We start from the raw sequence: 23,854 nt of genomic DNA, 5'->3' as shown, positions 1-23,854 counted from the left end.
TTGCCTGGAATTAGTTCAATAAATAAAAGAGTAAAAGTCATCGGAACTAGTGCAGCTTGTAGCACTCCACTGAACTAGGTTAATAAGTAAAACTAGTTGAAACTAGTTCAGTTTGTAACAGTCCCTGTAACTTGTTTAATAAGTAAAAACAATTGGAACTAGTTCAGCTTGTAACATTCCATAGAAGTAGTATAATAATTTACTTATTCTCATCGGAACTAGTTTCTTTTGTAACAGTCCCTGGAACTAGTTTAATAAGTAAAACTAGTTGGAACTAGTTCAGCTTGTAACATTCCATAGAAGTAGTATAATAATTTACTTATTCTCATCGGAACTAGTTCAGTTTGCAACAGTCCCTGGAACTAGTTCATTAACTAAAACTCATTGAAGGTAGTTCATCTCGTAATACTACATGGAACGTGTTCAATAAGTAAAACTCATCGGAACTAGTTCAGTTTGTAACAGTCCCTGGAACTAGATCAAAAAGTAGTTCAATGGAACTGCATCGATTCTTATTGGATTTCGAAGCAAATCGCTTTTTATATGCTTGAATTTTGATTGACGCAATCATGTTGGCTAGTGTTATTATCTAAGAGTATTTAAAATTCGAATTCGAATTCGAAGTTCTCGAATTTTCATGCTTTACTTACCTCGCCGTGTGAATTCTATTTCGAGTGCCATTTAATCAATGCCAGAACTGAGCAAAGAGCAAGTCGGACACATCACGGCAGCTGCCAACGTGTCAAGGGGGCGTGGCACATCTCGAACAGTAAAGGAAAAGGCAGTTAGCTATAGAGCTGGAGCTTTGTTTATTGTATTCCTAAAGTGATTACAAAATAGAAGCAGGAGGAAAAAAAATAGACACATTTTACGAGCTAGAGCAATTCCAAGGCATTCACACACACAGACACGCAGAGACACACACACACACATACGCACTCACACACACGCAGACATCAACATATACACATGCACGCAATGGGTGTCCATCCACTGTCAGAGCTCACTGTATCTCCTCGTTGATGAGCTTCTTCAGCGTGCACTCGCCGGCGCCCAGCTTATGGAGTATGGCGAGAATCTCCTCGCGATAGCGATCCTTGTGAGCCAGCTCCTCGGGTGCGTACTCCTCGGCGCCCAGCCTGGTCATGCGCCAGATGACGTTCAGCTTGGCCTCGATCAGCACGTAGTTGGATGGCGGGCAGAAGCGCGGGCACAGCTCGTTGATGAAGTGGATCATGTCGCGCACGCTGCACGTGTTGATCCGATTGTTGATCGTGTTCAGGGCAAAGTCCTGATAGCGCGCCATCTTGGCGTGCGGAAAGACGTTCTCGCAGCTGAGGCAGCGCCAGTCCGGCTGCAGCGTCTTCGTCTGCACGGGTATGACCAGGCCCTTGCAGCCCTGCTCCCGGCAGAACAGAGCGGACAAATACGTTCCGTTCTCCTGCAAAACAAGAAATGCAACTCAATCAGACAAGGGCGAGTGAGCTGGACTCCCTATAGAGTATGGGAGCGATTCCAATTGGACTCCACTTGACATCAAATGCAGAAAAGATGGCAACGCTTTGCCTATATGCGAGACTTTTACAACACTGGCTGCCCTCTTTGCCGCACGCTAATTTTGAAATTTCAAAAGTTTCCAACTGCCAACTGCCGATGCGAGTGCTGCCAGATGGATATGCAAAATAAGGTGGCAGCACGGCTAAAACTGGCTCAAGTGGAAATGTCGAAACGTTTTCTGAATATAATTTATATACATATTTTCTTTTATCTAGTAAAGCTATTCGTCTTAGGCGTGGGCCTGAATAGATTCACTTAGAAAATCTATGTTCCATTTAGGAACTCACTTAAAAATAAATCTTAAATCTTAGCCGAAAACATATATAGATCAACAAAGTGAACCAAACTTTTAGCTAACTTGTAAAACTTAAAGTAAACTCCTTAAAGACTTACCCAAAATCAATAAAAATTACAAATAAATTCTATGGACTGGGAAATATCTATTCTAAGCAACAGAACTTTTATCCCGCTAATAGATACATGCAATTTTTCATTTAGCAGAACAGAGGAGTCATTTCGGATAAGATTGTTCAATAGCGGATAATGGTTAAGCAAATGTAATCACTTCGGATAAGATTGTTTAATAGCGGATAATGGTTAGGTAATATTTTACAACAAATCTAATACTTTCGGATAAACATTTACAATAGCGGATAAGGGTTAAACTATATTGAATGATGGAATTAAATAGGCTTAGTACTTATTTTCAATGAAGTCGGATAAAATCATTATAAAAGATATTAAATAATGCGTGATTCAAATATCTTGACCTGCGCTTGGTATACAGAAATAAACATTAAATGCTTCAAGGCAGAACTGGATCGAGTCAGAATATATATACTTTATAGGGACTGATACGCCTGCTTCTGCCCGTTACACGCATTTTCAGGAAATCAATAAATTTGCGGTATACAAAATAGACTTGAGTAAACCTGCAAAGATGTTAGAGAACTTGGCAGTTGGAAGAGCACCAATATGCCGTGGATGATCACCTGTTCATATATATATATGTATATATATATATATATATTTGTATGCTATAATTTTAGGTTGTCTTCTGCGCTTCCGCTATGTCTTTGCCATTGGCATAGTCCGCCCGCATCGGCTAGAGACCGGAATGGCCTAGGTTGGGTTAGGTTGGATTGGCTTGGCGTTGGGGCAAGCTAGGGGTAGCTGGGAGAGGGGGCAGTCATACAGCTATCAACCACGATGTCGTGGGGGCAGTGGGGGATGTCATGTCCGAAAATGCGGCAGCTGCCTTGGCTGTCTGTGTCGCCTCGCTGTCAGTTATGGGTCTGGGTCTCGGTCTGGTCATGTTGCACTAATGAGCCTCACGCTCATGTTCCCGCACTAGTTGGAGCACTACAAACACACACATACACACAGACATATCTATATCTATATCTACAGCTATATCTATACCTGTATCTATATCTATATATATATGTAGGTCTGCCGGTTCTGCACCATCAGCGCAAGTTCATGCAAAAATCATACAACTAATCTAATTAAGCGCATTTTTGTCATCTCGCTGCCAAATGCCATTATTCAGCTAATCCAACTGAGTTATATACATAAAGGTATAAGAGAATGCTAGCCATATAATTCTTATAAGCATAAATATATGTATATATAGATAGGCTTGTGTATATATAAATCTGCCTTGGCTATATGGCAAATGCTCACACGCAGCTGCAGACTCTTTCGGTTCTATTCAAAGATATTTCTTGCAGAGACACAAACATTTCACATTTCACATTTCACATTTCAGAAATTCCAATAATTGTTTTATGTCTGGCTAGAGATGACCCATTCCTATTCCCATTCTCATTGGTCAAGACAATTTCAGAGACCTATATTCGAAATAATTAATATAAATATTTCCAACTAAGTTTTTCTTCTGATACAACTTTTATCCAGCCAATAGGAACATGAAATTTTTAATTTAGAAGAGCTGAAGAGCTAAAGTAATCATGTCGGATAAGGTTGCTTATTAGCGGATAACGGTAAATGATTATATACAACAAATATAATCATTTTGAATAAGAAATTTTAATAGCGGATAATCAAATAGTAAAAGTGTAGGACGAAATTTATGGAATATATCAGTCTATAATCCATTTAGAGTTAATACAACTTTTTCGGATAATTATCTATATCAGTGGATAATGTACATCCCATGAAAACATAATAAAAAAGGTCGATTTAAAAGGTTGCTGTCGTATATTAATCGATCAATAGTAAAAATAAATAGATAAACAATCTCGGATAACGGATATCAGATGATAAAACGAACTAAAAAATCGTATATTTGGTAGCAAGTCCAGAAATGAAGGATTATTGTTGTCAAATCAATAACGGATAACGAATATTGAATGATGAATTGTTGAGTGAGACTTGTTGGAAATAATGCTGTTTTGGATAGTAAAGAATGGCTATCACATAAGGAATATAACTCGTCTGGATAACAGTTATCGGATAACGACTGTTGCATTATGAAAAGGATATGCAATATACAAAATGTGCCAGGGTTTCGGGATAGAGGCATTCTCATAACGATAACCAGATATCGGATGTCGGATATCGGATAACGGATGACGGATATCCAGTGATGGGAACGCATGAGAGTGAAGAGTGGAGAATCTACTCACGGAGTTGTCGTTGCAGCGCTCGCAGTTGCACACAAAGTACTTGGTCATCTTAAGGAATATGCCGCGAGTGAGATTGCTCCAGAGGATCTTGGTGTAGGTGGTGGTTATTTCGCCGCCCTTCGGTATGTCGCGGGCCGCACGCACCACCGCCAGCCGCCCGTTCTCGAAGTAGTGGCTGGCGTTGGGCGTGCACTCGTGGTTCATGATGGCCGTCAACGGGAAGAGGCCGCGCAGCAGCGACTCGTGGCCATCGACGCGACACGGCGCCTCAAAGGCGTTCGTATTGAGGACGCCCACGACACGGAACAGCTGATCCATGAAGGGCTTGTCTGTGGTGGGAAACTTTCGGAAGCACTGCGCCGCCTTGATGATCTCCTGGCGATAGCCACGCTCCGCATTCGCCTGCATGGCGTCCACCAGAGCGCGCTGCTCCTTGCTCAAATAGAAGACCCGAACGGCGGTCAGAATGCGCAGCGAGAGCGGATTCACTGCATCCGTTTTCTCGCCAGCCGCTGCCGGCTCCTTGCACTCCTCGCTCAAGTCCTTCGGCAGCCAGCGCTGGAAGTGCGCGCACTCATTGTGATGCGCCTCCGAATCGGCGCAGTCGCCACAAACGGGCAGCGTGCAGCGATGCGGGCAGAGGAATTGCTTGGCCGCCAGCAGCCGATGGCAGCAGACGCACGTGTTCAGCTGCGAGCCCTTGCGCGCGGTTGGCCCAACGACCAGCGCGCGCTCCCTAAAGATGAGCTCGCCGGCGGCAATGTCGCGTGTGGCGAACACGCCGCGACCGGCCACGGGCGATGGCGCCAGCATCCAGTTGGGCAGCTCCTCGCGCAGCTCGCCCAGGTGCACGTCGATAAGTCGGGCCAGCTGGTCCGGTGTGGTGTTGCGACTGGGCGCCATGTGGGCGACCATGGCGGCCGTTGTATTGATGCGCTCCGTCATACTCGCTCTCTCCCTCTACCTCTATCCCTCACTCTCTCTGTCTCTCTCTCTCTCTCTCTGTCTGTCTCTCTGGCCAGGATCGGCACAACGTTGCAGCGAAACAGGCAAACCACAGAGATTCCTACGAGTCGAGGCAACGCGACGCGACGTTTGTTTGCGAGTGTTGGCGATTGGCGACTGGCGACAAGACCAGGCGAGCAGCTGGGCAGCGACAGCGTCAGTGACAGCGACAGCGACAGCGACTGCGACGCCCAGCGCCAACTGAGGCAGCGGCCGCGGCAGCGACTGCGACAGCGACGCCCTCAGAGAGTGTATTAAACGCAAAACTAAAAAGAAGGAAACACACACACACGCACACACACACACACACACACAAATTAGAGGCAGCAAACAGCAACAACTAGAAAAATATGATTTATCCAAGGCGCTACATGCACACACGCACACCCGCACACCCGCACACACGCACACACATGCACAGGGGCAAAGCCGCTTACGCTTTTGCTTTTGACTCTTATTCAATTTTGTGTTGCATTCAATTGGATTCGATACAACAACAACAAGAACAACAACCACGCATGACTAGCGCATGGCGTGTTGACGTCCATGACACACACACACACACACACACACACACCTCTGCTGGCGGCCACCCTGCCTCCACCCCTTGCCCCTGGAACAAGAGCCGTCGCAGCAGTCGCTTTGCTTTGCCTGTCACTTCGATTTGTCATTTCAATTTGTATGACACGCCCCCTCGCAAGGCGCCCACTGCGACGCTGCGGTTATGAGCCGCCGTTGCCGCCGCTATAAATACGCAACAGCAACAGCAGCAGCGAAATAGAAGCAGAAGTAGAGGAAGCAACAGCATCAGGCGCTGCGCCCACGTGTGGCGACTTTCACATTTTTGCGGCTTCCGGCTGGAACCGCAGCGCAGATTTCAGACTTGCTCCCATTTTTATTTTTGCTGCACTTGGTCACTGAGCGTGGGCGTGGCGAGCGTTGAGGGACTTCGCCTCTCTGTGTGTGTGTGTGTGTGTGGCGCGTGTTGATGCCACATAAATTAAGACATTGCCAAAGCGGATTGCGTGCCGCGTCCATATGACAATGGCCCCAGCCAAATGGCATCATCAGCCACAACCGCACCGCGCCGCGACACGTGACCAGCAGGCGAAACACACCAGGTGACTGCCTCACGTTGTCACCGAAAGCACAAAGCCAAAAACAACAAAAAGCCAAAATGGGCCAAGCACACACGCACACGTTGCGTATACGCCGCTTGGGCCACGCACAAAGACAAAGTGCCCCAAAATTTTGGCCCCAAAATCTGTTCTAGACACACGCACATCTATCCCTTTTCTTTGTGGAACCACCCCCCCCCCCCCCTCCCCCATTCAACCTGGGCATGCCCTATTTTATTGAAAAAACACTCTCCACGCAAATTAAAAACAAATCAACAAAATCCAAACTAAACCAAATATTTAAACAACTAAAACTTGAGAGGAAACAAAAACAATTTTTCATATTTCATTTTTCATTCTGTTTAAATTTTTGCTTGAAATTTATATTTAAACACACAAAAAAATATTTAAAATAAAAGTAAATCAAGAAGGCATAATAGTTGGCAGCAGTCGACCGGGCTCGACTAGGCCATACCCTGGGCACAGGCCTACAATCATTAATCGATAATAATCGATAATTATTAATTTAAACTTCGAAAAATCTCAGAATTAATATAAATATTTTGGATCTGATTAATAAAAAGAAAATTAGAATTTAATTTGGGCATGGATTCTATAAAATCGATAATTATCGATTAGCATTGACATCTACTTGAAGCTTGCAGAGATCTACAACGTCTACTGCACAGTGTGTATCACCAAAAATCTTAGAGTCATGCTTTACAATAATCGAAAATCGATATTAATCGATATTTGATTGAAACACAGATATTTGATTGAGGTCTAAGATTTCAAGTTTACTGCTTGCTACTCCAAGTGCCGCACCCAAGTTAGTCAAGCCCTTGCTTAGCATTTTCTGCAGGGTATTGGCCATATCAACGCAAACAAAATGTTTTTCTTTTGGTTATGGACGCACGTCAGTTGCGTTTTGATATGTTTTCCCGCGTGTGGCGCGCCGCGTCGCGGCTTCTTCACCCAATAGCCAAAGATTTACAACAGCGCCCCCTGGCGTGCCGAATGTGCGTGCTTAAGCACCAAGTGTGTGAGGGAGCGAGAGGTTTCTATGTTGGTGTGTGTGTGTGTGTGTGTGTGTGTGTGTGTGTGCGTGTGTGTGTGTGTGTGTGTATTTGTACTTGAACTAGTTTGGACCTCCATTAGCTTTAACCTGGCAGCTTGCCCAGGCCCAAAGGAATATGCATTATGACAGGCAGCATGACAGAAAGGGTGCGGGGCAGAGGCTCACATACGTATGTATCGCTACATGTGTATGTTTATGCACAGCGGGGCAGGGAGTGACGTTTTCATTCAAAATATTTAACAAGCGCAGCGAAAACAGCGGGGATAAAGATCAGGAAGGGCAAGTGGCCGAGCAGCAGAGATTTACATCGTGTCAAGAAGAAATGTTGGCTCATAGCTCAACAAGTTGTCATTCAGAGGCATTTTGCTGAATGGGAGAGCAATTTGATTGCGAATATCATTTGTTCGGTGCCAAGCGCTGTAGAACCTTTAATGTATTTATAGCTTCATTAGGAAACCACTAATTATTGCTTTGCACAAATATTTCATTTTGTTATTTCTATGACAATTATAATTTTGCATCAATTATCATCCACACTGATTTCTTTTCGCAGCATTCAAAATATCATTCACAATAGTTTGCTTTAGCATTTGGTTGAACTCACATTTGACTATTTGTTTTGGTATTTTGCCGAATTGAGTAACATTCACAATGGCTACTTGGCCATTCGCCAATGCACCTAGAGATGTGAAATGCAATAAATCGATAAGTGAATTTCGTATTTTTCAAATAGACTGCGATCAAAACTATCGCAATTCTTGACACTTAAAACTAATTTCTTTTGTATCAAAATGAAAATGATTTTAGTGCAAAGTAATTAATTTTCCAACGCCAAATTTAATCGCATTTCACTTAGCACAGTTTCGCTGAATATTTACCTACACTCGACCTCATTGCAGCAACTCATTTTTAGGTTATGTTTATTTAGGATGTTTATTTAGGATATTTAAAGTAAGGTGAGATGCGATTGATAGAACTCGTCTAAAGCAACAACAAATAAGCCCGATCATCCAAGACAAACGGTTCAAATCAAGCAACACATTTGTTGCCATCTATTTAGACGTTTTATTTAATAGCAATGCTTCAATTGCTAACGAATGGGCTATAAATGTCCACGAAATGATGCTTATACACAGTTGAATGAACCTGGAAGCTGCGTGCCAAGTGCTAAAAATCACACAAAATACCGATTCATTGATGGCCGGATGGGCCAAAAACAGATGCGTAATCACGTTCACGTGTGTGCGTATCTATTGCCCCATATTGCGATACACTAGTACTCAGAGTGACGCAGATATAGATGCAGATATAGATACAATTTGTGAAACCGATACAGAAAGAGGTACACATAACGAAAGACTTACAGATGCGGATACTAATACAGAGGCACACACGTATAGAGATGCCGAATGTACAGCTACAAATATAGATACAGGCAGAGACACGGATACATATACAAATTCGAATGCATATGGATAAGGATACCAATAGAGATACAATTAGAGACAGGCATAAAGATAGAAGTAAAGATATAGACTTAGATACCAATGGATTTACGGATAAAAAAGCAAAAAAAAAAATAAACGTATACATCGAGGGATTCAATAAAGATTCGGATAAGGGTGCTAGAAGCTAAATAGATATACGGATAATGACACATGTCCACCTACACCAAAGAAGCACAGACTAAGATACGAGTTAGAAGCACGGATAAAGATACTAATGGGTAAATAGATATGCGGATAAAAGTGCAGATATATACTCATATGTAGACACACAGTTAGTGGCACGGATAAAATTACAACAAAGGAAAAAACTAGATAAGATAAGATGCAAATAGATAAGCAATATTCACACAAATTTAGATGCATATATGGATGCAGTTATAGATACGGATAAAGATACAGCTGCACATATAGATTGAGTAGGCACAGAGACACAGACAGAGAGACATAGGGAGGTGTTTGCTATTTTAGTACGTGTCACAATTACATACCCACATTTATAGACATAGCACACAAATGCACTCAGAGAGAGAGAGAGAATGAGAGAGAGAGAGAGAGAGAGAGACATCGGTCAACTCACCGTGGGATCCTGACAACGCGGACATTGGCACAGGAAGTGCTTCGTCATGCCGAGAAAGATCTTGCGCGCGAGCGTGGACCAGAGGAGCTTCGTGTAGGACATGGTTATCTCCCCGCCAGCCGGAATGCGCTCGGTGGCAGTGACCACAATGGTCTCGCCATCCTCGAAGTGGTGCGCCGCATTCGGCGTGCACTGGTGATTGAGCAGGCCGGCCAGCGGGAAGAGAGCCCGTGCGACCACCTCCTGGCCATCGACGTGGCAGCGACTCTCAAAGGCATTCGTATTGAAGGCGCAGACGGTGCGATAGAAGTACTCGAGTATGTCCGAGTCGCGCGGAAAGTGCTCGAAGCACTCGGCGGCCCGCTGGACCTCGCGCATATAGTAGCGGTCCGCGTTCGCCTGCATCGCATAGAGCAGCTTGCGCTGTGCCTCGCCGAGGAAGAAGCAGCGCACCACACTGAGGATGCGCAGGGCGCGCGGATCAATACTGGTCGGATGCTTGGGCTGCCATTTGCGGAAGAGCTGACACTCGACGGCATGGCGGTCAGATGCCCCGCAGTCCGGACAGACGGGCAGGCCACAGCCGGCGCTGCAGAGCGCTGACTCCTCGCTCTCGCCGGGTGGTTGGTGGTAGCACTGGATGCAGGTGCGCAAATTGCGGCCGCGATGCGCGGTGGGACCAACCAGCAGCGTGTGCTCGCGGAACAGCTCCTCGCCCTTTTCAATGTTGCGTGTGGCGAACACGCCACGCCCCGATATGGGCGAGTCGGTAACGCGCCAAGCGGGCGACGACGGACGCAGTGCACCCAAATGGGCGTCGATCAGTTCAGACAGCTCCTGCGTGGTGACGCCGATGGCCATCTGTGGCACAGTCTGCGCCAGCTGCTGCTCCAACTGTGCCATGGATGCCCGGATGCAGATGCTCGCTGATTGGATAATCGATACGAATCGATACGGATCGAATCGGATCGAATCACTTAGTCTCTTGAATCGCAACTGACGCATTTCCAATTTGCAATCGCTGCCGCTGCCTCGGCCACTGCCTCAGCCACTGCCTCAGCCTCTGCCTCGGCCTCGGCGTCGGCCTCTGCTGCTGTCGTCACTTGTTGTCTGAGCAGCTCTCGCAGCATCTTCAGTATCTCATTAACTGCTGCCGCTACTGCTACAGTACTGTGCGCTCTGTTTGCCATGGAATAGACAGCTAAAATTAGTTGGGTTTCACTCGGAGCGCGCTCCGACAACCCTCTCCAATTTCCCATCTGCCACTGCCCCCATCCGCCCTCTCGCGAGTCCCTTTGCAGCTTCCATTCAACCAGCGCCCCAACCACTTACTGCGCATTATGCGACCGCCTGAAAGCAGGCAACACGTTTTTCTCTCACATCACCCAGCAGAGCTGCAACTCGAAACGTTACGTATACGCAACTAACAGGCATTACGTATACGCAACGTCAAGTGCTTCATTAAGGTTCATTGGTGCTTCTTGCCTCTGTCTATGTTGTTGGCTGTGCATGTGTGTGTGTGTGTGGGTGTGCCTGTATGGGAACGACAGGTGCTTCTAGGCGTCTTCCATTTAATTTTAATTAAAGGAAACTTTATTAAACCAATAATTATTGCGAGTCCCTGAAAGACAGAATGACGTCTATAGCTATAGACACATATGGCCATGCTTGGGTATGTCCATATGTATGTATACACACATACATGCATACATACATACATACATACATAAATACGTACATACATACATACATACATACATAGATACGTACATACATACATAGATAGATACATACATACATACATACATACATAGATAGATACATAGATACATACATACATAGATACGTACATACATACATACATACATACATACATACATACATACATACATACATACATACATACATACATACATACATAGATAGATACATAGATACATACATACATAGATACGTACATACATACATACATACATACATACATACATACATACATACATACATACATACATACATACATACATACATACATACATACATACATACATACATACATACATACATACATACATACATACATACATAGATACGTACATACATACATACATACATACATACATACATACATAGATACGTACATACATACATACATACATACATACATACATACATACATACATACATACATACATACATACTTTCATACAATCATTCATACATACATATTTTCATACATATATACATATATGCTACATCTAAAGTCTTATTTGAATTCGTGAGAATCGCAGAGAAAGCTGAATCCATAGAAGCGCATATCGATCTCAAGCTCAACTAGGACAGCTCCCAATGAGTCATGCATATATACGTACATCAAGTGTATATATGCAACCATACACACAGCCCCGACTATTGGAGTCAATTAATACAGATGTCCGCATAGATATAGATCTGCTTCACGTTATGAACAGCGTCTACAACGGGCCTAAGCCACAATAATCGCGTCTCTTATGGGGTACATTGAATGCAGTATATAGCTGAAGGCTAACTGTTAATCAGGTGAGTTCTTTACTTTTGCCTCCTTCTCTGTCTCTCTCTCTCTTTCTTCTCTTACACTCCCATTTACTTCCTTCTCTCTGACTCTCTCTCTCTCTCTCTCTCTCTTTCACACTCCCATTTTCTCACTTCTCTTAGGGAGCATATTCTCTCTCCCTCTCTCTCACATTCAGATTAGCCTCCTCCAGCTCTACCTCGCTGCGTCGTCTTCCCGGCTGCAATCCTCCCACTGCCCCTGCGCAGCCAGCTAGTTATAGGCTGATATCTCCACACATGCATCTAGAATCAGTTAATCACTGTTTGTAACACTCGATATATAGTTTTATTTCAGTTATTTTAGCTTTTTTCTTGAACATGAACATGACACAAAAACGCGTTGATCATTTGGGCTTAGTTTGTTAAGGGCTACTACTTCTAGTTCTAGTTAAAAACTATGCAAGTACAATGTGAATTAGGCACTCGATAAGCACGTCCAGAGCTGTAGACGTGCTCTCTATAGATATATATATATTTATATATATATCCATTATATTCGCAGATATATTTGATTGGAGTCAAGAGAATATTTAACAATTTGTTTCAATTACATTTCAAAGTTCTGTAAATGCTTAGTTGGGGATATTTGCTTCAGTATTGTTTTTGCTCTATATACATTGCACCTGTGTGTGTGAGTGTGTGTGTGTGTGTGTGTAGATGTATGTACATTCATTTATTGCACGCCTTAAACATAGACTTTATAAATATAAATTTAGAGAAAGAAAGAAACAAACTGAACAGAGAAAACAAATTTCAAAAATAAAATTTGATATTCTTTTGCTTTTGCTTTTGCTTTTGCTTTTGCTTTTGCTTTTGCTTTTGCTTTTGCTTTTGCTTTTGCTTTTGCTTTTGCTTTTGCTTTTAGTAGAGCACATTATAAATAAACGTAGTTGTTTCCTTTGTTTTCTTGGAAGAGTTAGGGAGGGGTCGAACGGGGGTTAGCGTTATTACAGTTATTAATATTAAAGTCGCATCAAATGTGCTTAAGATTAGTTTTTAGTTGTATGTTGTATGTTACACAAGGCACGTTGATGGGATAGTTGGCTCCGGTGGGCAGCAGTTGGGCATTGTCGCCTCACTGATACCAGGGCTGGCGACGCACCCATTGCAGTCGATTGCTGGTCTGGTCGGAGCGTATCTTAATGCTGGCGCCCTCGGCAGCGCGCACCGTTTCCTTGACCTGATTGATTAGATTAGATTCGATTCGATTAGATCAGATCAGCTCAGATTATATACTTGCTAATTGATCGGGGAGCTACTTACGCTCTGCATCAGATTCTGGGCATTGCCCACGAGCATTTCGGTTGCCTCGCGATCCTCGTCGGATCCCTGGGCGCCCAGCATGGTCGCCTTCACCGTCGACAAGATCTTGAGCTGGGTGCCAATCGTCGGTATGCGCTCGCAGACCTGCAGCAGATTCGTTCGGATGCGTCGATCGGTGCACTGGCGCGCCAGCTCCTTGGCCAGTCGGGTGACATCCTCCGATGCTTCGGCAATCTTCTTGGCTGTGGCAATCAGCTCACGTTTGCTGCCGCGCGAATCGGATAGCACCAGCTCGCTCAGCCTGGCCATGAGGATGGCCATGCGCTTGGCAGCCGCAATGATCTCGTTGTCCTTCGATGACCATTGACGCACCTCCTGGTGCAGGCCGCGTGCGGCAATCTGAAAGCAAGCGCATTAGAGTCTGATTCAGGCAACCTATTCCCAGCTGCAGGCTTACCAGGATGGGCTGATTGGCATGCGGCATGGTGCGGAAGACGCCCTCATCCTCATCGTCCGTCTCCGGTGGCGGTGGACGCACGGGCGCCAGGCCTTCGCGCGGCAGTGGTGGGCGAGGTGGCGCACGCTCAGCTGCAAGAGAAAGACAGAGAGAGGGGAGGAGGAGACATCATTAGTTACACTCGAATCTAGTTGAGGGACTCATCACAAACCATTTTGATTGGACAGATGCAGCGCACTGAGCTCCGGTATGGGCGGCGGCAGCGATGTGGGCAGTGGCGGCGGCTGCGGCGGTGCAATGGCATCGCGCACCTCGCGCACATCGCCCAGCAGACGCTGGAATGATTTCTTCCAGGCGGCAGCGGCAGCCGGATCGGCTATATTCGTGGCCACCAGTTTGGCATCGCCCACCATGGCGGGCAGCGAGCGCTCCAAGTTGTTGGCAGCCGCATTCAAGCGCTCGGTGAAGATCGGATCCTCCGAGTTGTCCGCCTCCTGCTTGGCCACCAGCAGCACCCGATTGATCAGCCGCGCAATGTTCGAGGTGTTGTCCACCATCTTTTGGGGCTGGCGCGCATGAATGGCGTCCTCGCAGAGCTTGGCATACACCTGCATGTGCTCCTCGGATGTCTTGATGAAGTCGGCCGGATCTGTCGCCTGGTCGCAGAGCGTGCGCATGCGCAGCACAGTATCCGCATACTGTTGCTTCAGATTCTGCAGATGCTCATCGGCCGCCTTGCTCGCCGGATAGTTCATCCGTATGCGTCCGGCATTGATTAGCTGCGGCGTCAGCGAGTCCACCTGGGCCGCCGACGAGAGCAGAATCTCGGCGATCTTCTTATTGCCGCAGGCACCGCCCGCGGCGACCATGCGCGAGGTCTTCGAGGCGCGATCACTGAATGCCTGCAGATTGTTCGACTTCTGATTGAAGTTCTGCTCCCGGCCGGGCGTGCCCTCCGGCAGCATCACAGCCTCCGTGAACTGTTTCAGCGGCGTGCTCACGTCCATGAAGTCTTGCACGATGCGATTGACGAGGGCGTTCTGGATGGCGGCCTTGAGCTCGTAGAGCTTCTGGGTGAGCTGCTTGGCCGCCTGCTTGGCAGCTGGGCCAGTGCCGGCCGCTTGACGCTTGAGACGCTCCACCTCGTCGCAGAGCTGCATGATCTCGGCCTTCTGATGGCCCGGACAGCCCTCGGCCACCTTGCGACCCTCCTCGACAATCAGATTGATGGCCCGTTCGCCCAGGCCGCCATCGTTGACCTCCGGATTCTGCAGCCATTTGACCGCCTGCTCGAGGCGGCCCTGAATGGTGTGGGCGGTCTGTTGGACGCCCGCCTTGTCGACGCCGGACACCGCCTGCCGCACCAGACCCTGCAGCTCGCCGAGACGCGCCCGTATACCACTGGCCAGGTCAACGGCCTGGGGCGAGTTGCCTTTGCCCTCCTGCCGCAGCTCGCACAGATTGTTTGACATGGCGCTTATCTCATCCGCTAGCTTGCGTATCGGATACGAGTCCTGGGGCAGACAGCGCTCCGAGATCTCATTGGCATTGTCGATCACCTGGCGCAGCGCCTTCTCGCCAACGCCGCCGCGCAAGGCATAGGGATTCGATAGCCACTCGTTGGCCAGCTCCATCTTGTTGCTGATCGCATTGCTCAGCTTCTTGAGCACGGTCAGGTTGTCCAGTTCGCTGGTGTCCTCGTCGTAGGTGGTCAGCTGCAGAACCCGTATGATCTCCTGCAGCTCGTCGGACATCCGTGCCGACAGATAGTTGCGATTCTCGGCCGCCTCCTCGGCGCCCTTGCCCTGCTGCTCGACAATGTGTATGTAGACCTTCATGCTGCAGATCAGGATCGGCGCCAGAGTCTTGACCTGTTCGAGGCAGCGGACGAGTATCTCGCTGTGCACCTGATGGGTGAGCTCCTTCTCGCGGGCGCTCACCTCGCGCGTCACTTTGCTGAGGCAGGGCGACAGATCCTTGAGGAACTGCACCAGCTGCTCCATGCTGCTAATGATTTCGGTAACGGCCAAGTAGTCGAGGACACGCTTGCACTCCTGTATGATCTTGCGCACCTCGCTCTCGTCGAAGCAGAGCAGCAGCGAGGAGGTGCCCTGCAGTATGCCGCGGCTTCCCTCAATTAGCTTCTTGCGCGCCGGCCCCGAATACGGATCCGAGCGCAACATGTCGGAAGCCTCCTCCAGCAACTGCGAGGCAGTCTCCACGCGATGCAATGCCGACGGCATATCCTGCCGCAATATCTTATCGTCCGAGCTGTTGATCGTCTCGCGGCCAACCTTCACCAGATTCGCCACAGCCGCCGACACCACCTGAACGGGCCGGCTAAGATCGGGCATTGCGTTGCCATCCTCGGCCTCCTCGTGCAATATGACCAAGCGAGATACCTAAACGAGGACGAAACAAACTTTCGATTAGCTTCGCACTCCAAAAGTTTCACAGTTTGCTACGACTCGACTTTAAGCTTTTGGTCTAAATGTGCTTTAAGCTCTGCTTGCTGCATTGTCTAGTGTCTTAAAGCTTGTGTAACTAACAATTGCAAACACATGAGCTACGAATGGTTGAGCTTAAAGCTTAGCAAACAACGTTTAAAGTTTGTAATTGAGCTTAAGCTTTATGTAAACATAACTCAACTAGCAAGCTTAAAGCTTTGTCACGCCAAACAGCAAACAAAATAGTTGATGAATTAAGCTTTTGCTTGTACATGTCTAAGCTCTGCGTAAACTTAAAGCTTCGTGTGTTTGTCTTAAAGCTGTTTACCTACTAACTAACTAACTTACCTACTAACAAGTTTGTCTACTCATAAAAGCTTTTACTAAATACCCAGTTCATAGCAAGCTTTAAGCTTTTGCAATAATCAATCCGTTTAAGCTTATGTGAGCTTTAATGTGACTTTAAATTGAATATTCATTGAATTGAATTGAAAGCTTTTCCGTGAATGATTTGAATTTATTTGCGTGTAAGCGAAAAGCTGTTCGAAATAGTTTTAAAGCTCGTTAATTATTATTTACTGCATAGTTGCATTAATGGGATTTTTGTTTATAGCCAAATGGAATGCAAATTTATTTATAGACCCAACATAAAGCAAAGATTTAATGACCTTAGCAGCCAACGTCATTGCGTCATAGCCAAAAGCAGAGCTATAATTGTAGCTAGCTTTCTTCCTCTCTCTCTCTTTCTCTAGCTCTCTCTCTCTCTACCTCTCTCTCTCTATTGGCTCAAAGCTTCGCTCGATATGTCACAGACCATAAAGAGTCCAAGCGTTGCAAACGAAGCGTGGGACTCGAACTCGGACTCGGTCTCGGTCTCGGTCTCGGACTTGGACTTGGCAATCGCATTGATATTGACGCGAAATCGATATGGAGACAACTTGTTTTTGCTGGTTTCGTTTAACTCTAAACTATTTCTCAGCTATTTTTAGGCATGAACGGTTGTTCGCCTGCTGCCCCACTCCCCCACTCCCCCACACGCCAAACGAAGCTCAGCTGACGCGAGCGAGACACGAGTTCAGTTGATAAGAGCAGCTCTGCTAACTGAACGGTTCTCCAGGCAGATCTGTCATTCAAATGAGCCAATTTCAAATGAACTTCTGGTTCAATTTAGTTCATTTATATCTCTGGCAACACTTTTGCCTTTCTATAAATTGTCAAATATTTTTAAAAAATTTTCAAAAACAAAAATTTATTTTCAACTAGAGCTTCAAGACTTAAAGTATGTATTCTTGAACTAAAAGCTTCGCAAGTTCATAATTTTTATAATTTTCAACATCAAATTTAAGCAAAAATTTCATATTCAAATTTTTAAGTAAATTTTTTTTTCAATTTTATTTTTTATTAATTTCGTATATTAAAATGGGCTTTAAAAATATTAGGGAAAGTTCTTTCAAAATGCTTAAATTATAAGAATAAAATAGAAAAAAATTTCTTAAATATTTTTAAATACTTCAAATTTAAAGTAAAAATAAAAAAATATTTTTAATGTGAATAGATTGAAACTTAAGTGAAAAACTTTGAAGAAAAATGTTTAGATATTAAAAAATGTTTTACTTTTAACTGAAATGTGCTAGTTTTGAAGGCTTTTGTCCATTTTAAATAGTTGCAAAAATTGTTTCGAGATTCTGGAACTGCATCGCTCAAGTGCTGAAAGCTGATGTGCCAAAAGGCAGTTCTAAGCCCATTCTATAGGCATTCTCTGGCTGCAATTGCTTTCATTTTAGCTCTGCCTTTCGGCCCGCAACTTTGCTTGACGCATTAATTATGTAATTAATTTGATAAGCCCCAGCAAGCTCTCCCCCTCCCAGCATCGCCCTTTTGTGCTCTATTTGCGGACCAATTTGCTGGCCGAGCATCTAAATTTAAACACCAAAAAAAAAAAATAAAGTAGAAATATCTCATTAAATTCGTGTGTGTGTGTGTGTCTTTGTGTGTGTGCGTGTGTGTGTGCATCTCAATGTGTTGATTGATGTGCTGAACGATCATTTTTAATTCGGTTTTTGCCAGCCATTCATACACTGTCCGATCACAGACGCCCCCATCCGCATCCCCAACCCCGTGCGCCACCCCCTCCTGCCCGCTGCTCCGACCCACCTTTGGCTGCGATGAGTCACAATTTGAGTTTTGGTTCTTGGCACAGTTTGTGCCTCAACTAGAAAATCTTCAGTCAGCCGCATCAGCAGCCAAATACACCTACACCTACACCAACCACCCACCCCCCACCCTCTCTCTCTCTCTCTCTCGGGCCCTTCTACTCGCTTCTCACACACTGTTGTTTGTTATGTTTCATCAACGTCGTCCACATGTTGCGCCCAAAGAGAATTAGTTTCTTTAGCTTCTCTTCGACGCAATGATTTCATTTTCTTTCGTTTTCATTTTGTTGTTTTTTCTTTTTTCTTATTTTTTTTAGCTATTTTTGGAATCTTTCGCTGTCTCTGTCACGCTCTATCGCTGTCTCTGTCTCGCTTGCTCTTTGCTTTTGTTTCATTTTTATTAAATTAATTTCGTTTGTCCTCAGAGGCTCAGGTTGTGGCGCTATCAGAGGAAGCAGCAGATATATTATTCTGATGCTTCTGCATCTTCTTCTTCTTCTTGTTCTTGTTCTTTCTGTTATTATTATGATTATTATGGCCTACCTCATTTATTTATAGAACCCACAAAACATTTGTTAGGCAAGCAACCAAAGCAGAGTTTGTTGTTGCTGCTCGCATGCTTGGATTCTGCCTAAACAACTGTATGAAGCATATAGATCATGGATATATATATCTCTCAATCTCTCTATATATATCCATAGTAGTAGCCGCACAGGTACACATGTTGCACAGCTGTCAGGTGTGCAAAGCTATCAAAAACTAACTAACTAGATAAATATATGATTAAATAGATATATAAACTTGTAGCTAGACATATATATAGATATATATATATTTATATATACATATATATGTTTTATAGATCTCATACATCGCCTCAGTAGACTCGCTTTACCCTCAAATTGAATCGTCAGTGGCGCAGCCAACTTAATGGGCCTATGCAGTTATTTATGGCGTTGCCACCTGGTCGCAAGTACAAATGATGTGCATAAAACGACAATGCGAAACTTAATGAATGCAAGAAACCGCTGCAAGTACCTAGTCTAAGCCAACTAACTGTAGAGCTATGAGCTGTGAGCCAAACATACGCATACTCAAAGACTATGCCAACATAATATGGTAATAAAGTGTGTTCAAAATGCTTTCGGTTACCTTTTTGGGCGCCAATTTGCTGGCTTGTTATAGCTAGGTAAGTGTTATGTAGTATGTAGTATTTCCTTATAGATAAACACGACTTAACTGGAGCCATTTCATTGATAATCGCTTACCTGCTGGGCAACAGGATCTAATATGCTCTCGATGGTTTTTGTGTGAAAGACGGGCATTTTAACAGCTTCCTCTTCAGCTTCCCAGCTCTATCAATGTGTATATGTGAGTGTGTGTGTGTGATGGTGGACTGTGGGTGGGTGCGTTTGTATAGGTCTGGGGTATTCCTTCCAGATATTCCTTCTTTGCCAAGCCAATTTCAATGAGATCTGCAAAGCACAAAATGTTACTTTTACTTTGATTATATACACATATATATCTATGTGTGTGTGTGTGTGTTATCTGAGCACGCTTCAGATTGAGGGCACAGATAGTGCGAAGCTGTCACCTGTTGAAGCCCAAAGAGCTACACTGAGAGAAGCACTTGAGCGAGCTCACCCAAATTCAACTGCAATTAAGAATGATTGGGAGTGCCCGACTAGAAGATACCAGTGCCAAGGCTCAGGTCATGGCAATAGAATCGATATGCCAATTAGACTTTATTGAAAAAGAGTTATTATCGATATCAGATGAATAAGCTATCGATAAACGGACTTTCTCAGGCTACTAAAAACTTATTTCAGATATCTCTATTTCTGTGGCAAACTTACAAGAAATAGACTCAAATATCTAAGTCAACTGGCGCGCAATAAGGTTTTTCTCTGAGTGTACACGCTGCGGCGCTTATCGAAGCACAAATTCATATGAAACTAACTTCAGCTGTTGCTGTTGCTGTTGCTGCTGCGGCATACGAAAATTCCTGAGAACAAATTTTCCATTTCAATTTAAATTCAGTTTTGTTGCTGTTTTATTTCGATTAAAATGTTTGCCTTTGCTTGAGACTGTTTCATTATTGATGACGCACACTGTGAGGTCATTGCGAGACATTTTCGACACACTGTTCAATGAGCAGGAGGAGGCGGAGCAAGCGGAAAGGGCGCAAGAGCAGGGCTGCACAACAGACACAACTTTGATGACGCACTGTTTACACACATGTCTCTGCGTCTCTCCCTCTCTCTCTCTCTCGCTCTGTGTGAGTGTGTGTTTGTGTTTTGGGTGTAGTTCTTTATCCGCTGTCCGATATCCGCACCCTTGGCCAATTCTCGTAATTGCCAATTGGATTTGCAGTGAAAGTGCGAGGTGGTAAAATGGCATTGAAAGTGCGAGCGCCGCAGCAGCTAGACAGGTGGCCTATAGAGTAGGTGTAAGTGTGTAGGTGTAGGTGTGTGTGCGTGGGTGTGTGTCGTCTACATTGAAATATATTGAATGGCAAGGCGTTTAAAGCACCTTGCTGAAAGCGAGACATAAATGAAAACTGAAATCTGAAAACTTAAAACACAATGTTCCCAGCGATCGCAATGCACTGAGAGATAAATTAGATGGAAATCAAAATAAACATATATAACACATTAATAATAATAATTGAGAACAACAATCGATAACGATATCAGTATCGAACAAAATAGGCTACGTTTTTACACTTAAAAGAAATACTTCAAAAGAGCTAGACAAAATTGCAAATGTTTGCATATAAATCTGAATTTGTTTAGAATTTCAACGACTTTTCGTTCAGTGTACGCACAAAATATGAATCTAATAGGCATCTATATCGGTATTTGTACAAATATAGAAATGTGCGAACACTTTCAAAATACATACATACAAGTCGATATATGTATGTGTGTGTGTGTGTGTGTAGTGACTGCCACTTATGGCATTTAGTTAGCGATCGATGGCTGCAGCAACAAAACAATCAGAAATCAAAACAAAACGAAATGAAACGAAGCAGCAACAAAACAATTTTTGTGCTATGTGGGCAGCGGGGTTTATTGACTGGACTGTTGCCATTTATGGTTAACAAATTGCTGCAACTATTTAATATACCAGTAACTATGCGAACGCAAACAAATGCAATTCACATGTATGTGCAAAGCAAACGGTTAACGGGTAACGAATAGGAGATAATACATATCAAATTTCCCATTATCGTTTATCGAAACGTGCGCAGCTCATCTTTAAACCAAGCGGCCGATAAGCATAAAAGACTTATCGATATGTTTGCATGCCTGTGCATGTGTCTTGTGGTTGTATATGTGTGTGTATACGCAGCTGGGAAGCTCCAGCAATGCTGCAATAACAATAAGCACAGTAGCAGGCACGTTCAGTACTGGCGGCATATTTTTATATTAATTGTACATTTTGATTGCTGTCAAATTGCGCAGAACAATGGGAATCGTCAATTGAAAACAGCTGCAGGCTAAATAAGCCCCCGGGACTGGTTAACTGTCCCCCACACAGTGGTGCAGCTACCGAACTTGAGCAACGATCGCAGCGCAGCATAGGCAAAGCCAAAGAGATAGAGAGACGCGCGCACGCAGGGCGGCACACAATGATGCGCGCGCGCATTTGCTGCGCTAAGACAACTCTACACACATTTGCATACGTGTGTGTGTGTGTGCCTGTGAATGCACGCATATTAAAATGTTCATTTGTGCGCGCATATTAATTTATTTAGGGCACACACACACATTTACAAAACTTAAGTAAATGAATATATCTATATATATGTACGCATATAGAAAGCTGCAACTGCTCTTGTTTACATGATTAGTTCTTATTGTTATTTTTTCACGCACATTCGCCTTTATCATGTTTTTATCTTTCTTCGCGCGTAGCAACAAACAGCTAACACACACACGCTCACACAGAGTGGCAGCAACAATTGGCTCACAAATAAAACAACAAAAAAAAAGGAGAAAAGAAAAAAAGGCAAAGAATAAAGAGCACAAAACAAAAACTCCGTTGCCGATGATGACAAATGCAACTTGGGCTGATTTAATGCGAACTTTTGACAATTGTACGATTCATAAGCTTTCTATACACTCACGCACATACACAGATTACATATACATATATGTATATAAATATAAATATGTATATATTGCCCGTATTTACTTTTAAAATGTTTGCCTTATTCGCTGTGGCTGTGGCTGTCGCTCTCGCAGCGGCTTTTGACTTGCTTGCCCGACTGTTCTTTAAATACTAAAAAAATGATTGGGGGCCACAATCTACCTTGCGCCGACGGCAACCACAGCGACGGCAACGGCGACGCCGACGCTTCTGTTGTTCGCTACGTGTCTATCTTCTGCTCTCCATATCGCCATCATTTCTGTGGCGCTCACTTTTAACACTCTCTTCACCTGAGCGTGAATGTGTGTGTGTTTGCACACGTGTGTGTGTAAGAGTGAGGCATATTCTTCCCTACGTTATTAACTTTGTTGTTGCTATTTTTATTGATGTGCTTTTGATGCGTTTTTCATAAATATACATATATTTTTTTATTTACAATAAAGCTCAGAAATAGCTACTGCGCAAAGCCAAGCGATCCGATAGATCCAAATGTCAAGCTTCTCTTTTAAAGTTAAAGCTATTTTGATAATGAATCATATTAATAAGCTTAAGAACGTATATACATTGCAAAATATTTTTTGGTGAACTTAAAGCTCAAAAAGCTTTCGACCCATTTCTTTGATCGTTTCAATTGCGATAAAAGCGCAAAAATTTAAACACTTCGTTAAAGCAACGGCTTATAACAGCTGTGGTTAACATATGTTATTGCTATGACATGCCTGCTAATATACCAATTTGGTATTTTTGGTTGTGCTAGTATTTAATGGTCTTGCGGGCTGCCAACTGGTTGCAAAAAAATCTGCAACACGAAATTGCCCAACACTTACCAAATACATATATACATATATACATATATACGTAACTCATACAAATTAATTGACGAAAGAAAATTGGGAAAACTAAGTGTTAAGAGCCAAGCAAATGCAATTAAATATATTACATACATACTTAAAACGGAATGCATTGCCAGTGTAAATATGTAAAACGCAACGCGTGTGTAGTGCAAGGCGAAATATAGCAAAGCAAACAATACCAGCAGGCAGGCAACAGCAGCAACAGAAGCAGCAGCAGAAACAGCAGTAGAATCAGAGACCGAACTGACGTGAAAGAAAAACGACGCATGCAGAAGAAAAATGCCGCAGCCGTGTTGATAATTAGCGAAAAGTGTTTGAATTGCAAAAGTAAGCGGCACAAATGTAAGGAAAACACAATTTTCCATAGTTTTATCATATTTTTTTTACATGCAATTCGTGTTGGCTGGTGAACATGAATATGTGCTTTAGTCTGTGTGCCTTT

General features: G+C 44.2%; 2 protein-coding genes and 1 pseudogene across 3 annotated transcripts; 1 reads left to right on the top strand and 2 right to left on the bottom strand.

Moving 5' to 3' along the window:
- Positions 1-776: 776 nt before the first annotated feature.
- Positions 777-5,357, bottom strand: LOC111596836 (SET domain-containing protein SmydA-8). Its single transcript, XM_023311210.2, has 2 exons — positions 4,209-5,357; positions 777-1,441 (listed from the first exon to the last, which is right to left on the bottom strand). Exons 1-2 carry the CDS (start codon positions 5,151-5,153, stop codon positions 1,004-1,006), a joined length of 1,383 nt encoding a protein of 460 aa, XP_023166978.1. The 5' UTR covers positions 5,154-5,357; the 3' UTR covers positions 777-1,003.
- A 4,120-nt stretch (positions 5,358-9,477) lies between these two features.
- LOC111596745 lies at positions 9,478-9,801 on the top strand (annotated as a pseudogene).
- A 3,090-nt stretch (positions 9,802-12,891) lies between these two features.
- On the bottom strand, positions 12,892-22,750 carry LOC111596811 (vinculin). Of its 2 annotated transcripts, none has more exons than XM_023311175.2 (6): positions 22,604-22,750; positions 19,672-19,878; positions 14,015-16,205; positions 13,804-13,934; positions 13,347-13,745; positions 12,892-13,263 (listed from the first exon to the last, which is right to left on the bottom strand). In XM_023311175.2, the coding sequence occupies exons 2-6, from the start codon at positions 19,726-19,728 to the stop codon at positions 13,159-13,161; spliced, it is 2,883 nt and encodes a 960-aa protein (XP_023166943.1). In that variant the 5' UTR covers positions 19,729-19,878; positions 22,604-22,750; the 3' UTR covers positions 12,892-13,158. The 2 variants fall into 2 exon arrangements, with proteins under 2 accessions (XP_023166943.1, XP_023166945.1); XM_023311177.2 differs by lacking the exon at positions 22,604-22,750 and adding an exon at positions 19,556-19,588 and having other exon boundaries at positions 19,672-19,714.
- Between the last annotated feature and the right edge of the window lie 1,104 nt (positions 22,751-23,854).

The sequence above is a fragment of the Drosophila hydei genome, unplaced genomic scaffold, assembly GCF_003285905.1.
Source record: "Drosophila hydei strain 15085-1641.00,03,60 unplaced genomic scaffold, DhydRS2 tig00000339-arrow-arrow-pilon, whole genome shotgun sequence".
In the NCBI taxonomy this organism is placed as follows: domain Eukaryota; kingdom Metazoa; phylum Arthropoda; class Insecta; order Diptera; family Drosophilidae; genus Drosophila; species Drosophila hydei.
Note: the sequence above shows the minus strand (reverse complement) of the source record. Positions and strands in the feature narration are given on the sequence as shown.

Coding starts and splice junctions, on each gene's coding strand:
- LOC111596836 (XM_023311210.2), bottom strand. CDS start 5,153: ATGACGGAGCGCATCAATACAACGGCCGCCATGGTCGCCCACATGGCG. Junction 1,442..4,208: donor AGCGCTGCAACGACAACTCC/GTGAGTAGATTC, acceptor CTTGTTTTGCAG/GAGAACGGAACGTATTTGTC.
- LOC111596811 (XM_023311175.2), bottom strand. CDS start 19,728: ATGCCCGTCTTTCACACAAAAACCATCGAGAGCATATTAGATCCTGTT. Junction 16,206..19,671: donor TAGATCCTGTTGCCCAGCAG/GTAAGCGATTAT, acceptor GTCCTCGTTTAG/GTATCTCGCTTGGTCATATT. Junction 13,264..13,346: donor CCCAGAATCTGATGCAGAGC/GTAAGTAGCTCC, acceptor CTAATCAATCAG/GTCAAGGAAACGGTGCGCGC.